The 5,631-nt window shown below is 41.7% G+C and overlaps 1 protein-coding gene across 1 annotated transcript; it reads right to left on the bottom strand.

Moving 5' to 3' along the window:
* Positions 1–705: 705 nt before the first annotated feature.
* Positions 706–3,014, bottom strand: LOC127361948 (E3 ubiquitin-protein ligase TRIM35-like). Its single transcript, XM_051397142.1, has 3 exons — positions 2,835–3,014; positions 1,549–2,622; positions 706–770 (listed from the first exon to the last, which is right to left on the bottom strand). The coding sequence occupies exons 2-3, from the start codon at positions 2,603–2,605 to the stop codon at positions 706–708; spliced, it is 1,122 nt and encodes a 373-aa protein (XP_051253102.1). The 5' UTR covers positions 2,606–2,622; positions 2,835–3,014.
* Positions 3,015–5,631: the final 2,617 nt, after the last annotated feature.

Here is a 5,631-nt window from a genome sequence, read left to right as displayed (position 1 = left end):
TTCATCTGTGAGGAGACAATCTGATGTTTCCTGATCGACAGCAAAACAACACGTGGAGTTTTATTTCAATTAATCTGGAAATAAAAAATAAAGATTTTTCATACAATCAAATCAGAGTATTCACTGTCTGAAACAGTTCAGCTCATCAAACTTTAGACATTACTTTAAGTTATTTGAACTTAAATTGGATGACATTGAACATTGTTAGTAACAACTCAATTGTGTGAGTTAACAATAGTCTTTGTTAAGATTAATGATCTGTATTTTATACAAATACAAATAAATGATGAATAAAAAATGTAAGAATTAAGTCAGTTTCACTCAAAACTACTAAAGCTTCTTAATCAAGGATGTTGAACTTACAAAATTGGGTTTTATTTGAGATAAAGTCTGACTGCTGAGATATAAAACAGGCTACATGAAGCTTTCATGGCCTTTGCACACAAACAGTGTTGTGATTGTAACAGGTTCATTGTTAGTTTGATTGTAGAATAATGCATATATAACATTTATAATGGATGTTATTCTCTGTATTATTTCAGTGACTAATCTGCTGCTCAGAGAGAATTCAGCCTCCACTTCCCCTGAACTCTACTGCCACACTGTGGTTACAGGTGGAACTACAGGTGTGTGACAGTAAAATCTACTTTTTATTGATTTGTGCTTCTGGCCCTGCAGGGTTGAAGGTTCGACTCCCAGAGCAGTTTAAAGGTCAGACTCCCAGGGGATGCTGGGAAAATGGTTGAGCCATAACCTCTCTGACTGATAAACTGTAGAGAAAGTGTAAAATGGGCATAAAACGTGGTCCTCTAGCACCCCCATATGGCCAACCAGTGTCAGTGCAACAACACTAGAATCAACATCCTTCTTAGAGAAAACTTTACTGTTTGTGCACATTGATTTGGGTATCTGGAGGGTCTACCAACTCAGAAATATATATATTTATATTTATATGTTTTATATGTTGAGTAGAAAGGAAAGATTGTAGGATGAAGTAAAGGGATAATGTCTAACGCGGTGTTCATTATCAGGAAGTAATGGACAAAGAAATATGACAACCTAGTAAAGACAATACTTTATGATGTTGATGAATAATTGTACATTCAGCATTAATGTTAAGAACAAGTGAAAGAGAAACAAACATATGTTTGTAATAATGAGACAGCAGGAGGAGCAGGTTCAGTTTAATTGCTTCAATTCAGAGACTTTTCCCTTTAAGAAATAAACATGATGAATATAATCAACCTCTTTATCTCTAACTGCTCTGTTCCACTGTCACACTGACCTTCACTGCTAATATCTTCAGTGGGACTTTATCCCCAGTGTAAATGAAAGGAAACATCATCTCAGTGAAAGTGTGTGTGAAGGTGTGTATGTGTGTGTTAGTATCAGGATCAGAGAATGACAGCTTTCCTCTGTTCCAGTCCAGATTCACTCTGATCCTCTGGAACGTCTTCTGAAACATGAGATCAGTGTCTGCTGATGGTGACTCTGCATAGTATTTATATCCAGAGAACAATATTCTCCATATTCCAGGCCCAAAAACACCCTTCAATTTTTTTCCAACCTCGACATCCCAGCTGTGAGTCCCTGAGTTAAAGCCCTTAGAGCCCAGAACAGAGAAGTAATAAACTATCCTCTCTGGATTGTCAGGAAGCTGCTGTGTCTCTCCTTCTCTCACAGAGGTCAGATCTTCAGACAGGATGAGTTCTGGACCAGCAGTGTTTGGATCCAGAATCACAGGAGTGTAGGAGACCATGTCCTTCATCTTGTTCCAGATGTTGAAGGTCAGATTGCCCAGGTGTTTGGCCTCGTCTATCAGAGCTCCTGAGGGCAGCTGTGGATCCTCCAGCAGGGGGCGCTGCTGGACTCTTTCCACTGCAGCCTTGTAGTTGTTCAGGAATGAGACGTCTTCAGCTCTCAGCTCCTCCTCTGTGGCTCTGACTGTGTCTGAAAGAGCTGCTATCTCTCTGTTCAGAGCCTCCATCTTCTCCTTCATCATCTGACTCTTCTGCTCCTCTTCCTCCCTCAGTGCAGCCAGCCTGGCCTCCTCTTCCTCTTCTAGGAACTGGTGAAGCTTCTTAAACTGCTCCTTAATCAGCCTCTCTGTGCGTTGGGCCTGGACCTTCATGTGTTCTGCTGTTTGATCAAACTTCACTTTAACTCCTTCAGAAACCTTTAACTTCTCCTTTAAAGGCTCCAGAGTTTCCTGAAGTTTATTCTTGTGTTGTCGTGCAGCTTCATTGATGGGTCTGAATCTGTGGTTGGTGTGTTTTTCTGAATCTCTGCAGACGACACACACTGGCTGCTGATGGTCCAGACAGAAGAGTTTGAGTTTCTCAGAGTGCAGACTGCAGAGAGCCTCTGAAGATCTCTGATCTCTCTCCTGTAAGAAACTCTCACACAGGTTCTTTAAAGCCCGGTTTAAAGGTGGTGGATCCTTCGAAGATCTCTTACAAACTGGACACTCACATGTTTGTTTCTCCTTCCACCAGCTCTTCAGACAGTCTTTACAGAAGCTGTGGCTGCATGACAGAACAACAGGATCTCTAAAGACCTCATGACAGACCGGACAGCAGAGATCCTCCTCTAATCTGGAAGCCATTTCGTCTCTGAGTGCAGCTGGAAACAGCAGACAGCACGTTAAACATTAACTCAGTTATGGTTCCCGCCCTGCTGTAAAAAGTTGCCTCAGTTACTTTGAGTGTTTCGCAGTTTTTACAGTCAGCAGCAGGTTGAAGGACTTCAGAGAACTTCAGAGTTCTTCAGTCCTCCGTCCTGTAACTGTCCTCCCTCAGTTAAAGTCACAGCTTTGTAATGAAGGTAAATCTTACCGTCTGTCTGTCTGTCTGTCTGTCTGTCTGTCTGTGTGTCTCTCCTCAGTGAGAACTGAACAGGAACAACCTGTTTCCTGGTTGGTCTCAGGTGATGTCATAAAGGGGCGGAGCTTTGTCAGCTGTGTCTCATTTTAAAGGGAAATATGATCCATCACACTGCTCTGAGATCACGTCACAAAGAAAACAACCAGACCAAATTCACTCTCACTCATATTTCTGATTAAAGATTAATGTATTTCTAAAGTAGAAAAATAAAATTAAATAAAAATTTCAAAATTAAGTTTGTGTCACTTAAAATTCCTAAAGCTACTTAATCAAGAATGTTTTCTATCAACTTACAAAATAATTTTCGATGTAATCCATTTCAACAATTGTTTTTGTTCCCTAGTGGAACTTTGGAGAACTGCATGGGGTACTTCACTTAAAAGACTTAAAGTCTGTCATGCACAATTCCTTAAATAAACTATCAGTTCAATGAAAAAAAGTAAATGTAAGTTTTATAAACCACATTTAATATTTAGTATTTGTAATTTCAGTGCGATTTGGTGAACAGTGTCCTTCCTGCCACAGACAGTGACAAAGATCCTCAGTGAAGCTCACGTTTCTGACTAAATGCTAATGTAATTTACGTTTATCAAAAAGACGCAGTTCAATGCAGCTTAAATGCTGTCTCAGCATTTCCACCAGTCTTAAGCGGACCCTTTTTAATCGAACCAACAGACGACTTCCTACAATGTAGAATATGCCCACTCTGGTTCCCAAGAAAAAAACTGCTGGAAAAAACCTTTACAGGTTTAGAATCAATTCATTGTTGGTCAAAATGCTCCAAACGGTTCAGAACCAGGTGTGCGAACTGGAACTGAGCCGGTTCCCTGTTGCTGGAAAAGTTCCTGTGGGGTTGATGAACAGGTTTTGTGTTCAGGAGGTTCCCACGGACTTCAGAAGTCCTTGTGGTTCTTCAGGAGGCTCTACGTTCTTTGTTTAGGTTTTATGGTTGAGAAGCTTCCAGGAATTTGTGTGAAAATAGAAAGAATCCTCAGGAGGTTTTATTGTCCTTAAGAAACTTTAGACTCGCAGCTTTTTAATTTTAAGGAGTGGGTCCTCTTCTGGCAGAGACCGCCGTGTTTCTACAGCAGCCCAGAACATAAATAATGTGGTAATAATGTGAATATTAACAGCAGCATTGATGTGTTTGATCACAGCACAGTCAGATAATTCGGTACACCTCATTGTTTTAAAGTGGAGGAACATTGTGCTGTGGGAACAGATTTAAGGGAACTGGTTAGATTTGGTGTAAAACCAGCTGATTGTGGCTCGGTTGTGAAGCAGTTTAGGCCACAGGACTCGGGTTTAATTCGGGTCACCAAAATCTTCCAGTTTCATCCTTCAATGTTGGCGCTCTGTCAGCCATGTTGGCTCCGTTGCTGCGAGTGATTTGTGTTGTCCCTTGTTGCTACGGTGATGTCACAGAGGAAGCTGGTCCAAAGTCATGACTCACCTGTAGCTCTATTTATATCTCACCTTAACAGCAGCTTATGTGAGTTTAACCTCCTGTTTCCGGTCCTCCAGGGCTGGAGGATGGTGGATTCCTCCGTCCGGGTTGGAGGGAGGTCAGTGATGGAACTGTATGTACTGTACTGTGTGCAATGACGATAAAATAAATGTTACTGGATCGAACTGTAACAACAGCAGCGCAACCTCCCCAAGCGCCTCGGAGGATGAACCCCTTCAGATTATTCCAAACACAAAGATTATTTATTGTTGAGGGAACCGGTTCAAGAACCAGAGCTAATCTGGTGGACCTCGTGGTCCACACTGCTCTTCCAGACAGTTCCCACTGTGTTTGTGAACCATTCATCTGACCTCCGCCCACTGTCTCACCATCACAGTTCAGCTGCATACTAATCCTGGATGAAATCATCATTTTAACTTTTATCTCATAAATTAGATTTTCTTGTCTCATCTTTTGGACTTTTTGTCTCATAATTTTATTTCTTTCATTCATTATATTATTTTGATATTGTTTGGCACGTAGTATTTCTGAACCATTCATCTGATCATCACAGTTTATGAATGATGATGATGATGATGATGATGATGATGAGGAACGACACTGAAACTAAACATTACAGCAAATGTAAAAACTTCTTTGAAATGACATTTATTATTTTGGGGTCAAAGTTAATTTTATATAAACTTATTTTGGTGTGAAAGTCGACGCTTTCCCTTTTCTCTCGTCGTTGGTCGCTGCTTTCCCACAATGCTTTGAGAGCTGATTCAGGTTACACTGACTGTTAAAGTTTTATGTTTCTGGTAGAGTTTATCTGCTACTTGTGTTTAAATCCATGTACTCTGTTCCCATAGGAACGGGGGGGTAACATGACATCACCTGGAGGAGGTCGTCACTAATTGGAGGGCGAGCGGGCGGACGGGTTTTTCCATCATTATTAGCGTGTTAGCGGCGGTGTCATTACTGTCATTAGCCCTGGTGTGTTTTCTCAATGACCCAATCCTCCGTCAACGGATGGAGCTCAACGGAGGGACGGAGCAGAGGTCGTCCGGCCCTCGGGGGGGGGGACGCCGGCCACGAGTGGGGGCCTTGTGGTTGCCCCTAGCAACAGCAACACAAAGAGGGCAAAATATTGAGGAGGAAGAGGAGGATGAAGTCAAACAGATTGAAAACTGTAGTTTCAGATCTTGTGATTATAAAGTGTGATGAAGTGGTGAAGCAGCGTGGGATCATGGGAGTTGTTGTCTTCACCACCATTGGCGTCATTGCAGTCAGCTTCTCCCG

This window comes from Dicentrarchus labrax, unplaced genomic scaffold (genome assembly GCF_905237075.1).
Source record: "Dicentrarchus labrax unplaced genomic scaffold, dlabrax2021, whole genome shotgun sequence".
In the NCBI taxonomy this organism is placed as follows: Eukaryota; Metazoa; Chordata; class Actinopteri; family Moronidae; genus Dicentrarchus; species Dicentrarchus labrax.
The sequence above is the reverse complement of the archived record's forward strand: the minus strand, read 5'-3'. Positions and strand labels throughout refer to the sequence as shown.

Excerpts from the sequence above, each read along its gene's own strand:
- LOC127361948 (XM_051397142.1), bottom strand. The coding sequence starts at position 2,605 with ATGGCTTCCAGATTAGAGGAGGATCTCTGCTGTCCGGTCTGTCATGAG. Across the intron at positions 771-1,548 it reads GGTTGGAAAAAAATTGAAGG|TTTATCAGTCAGAGAGGTTA; the intron begins GTGTTTTTGGGC and ends CTTTCTCTACAG.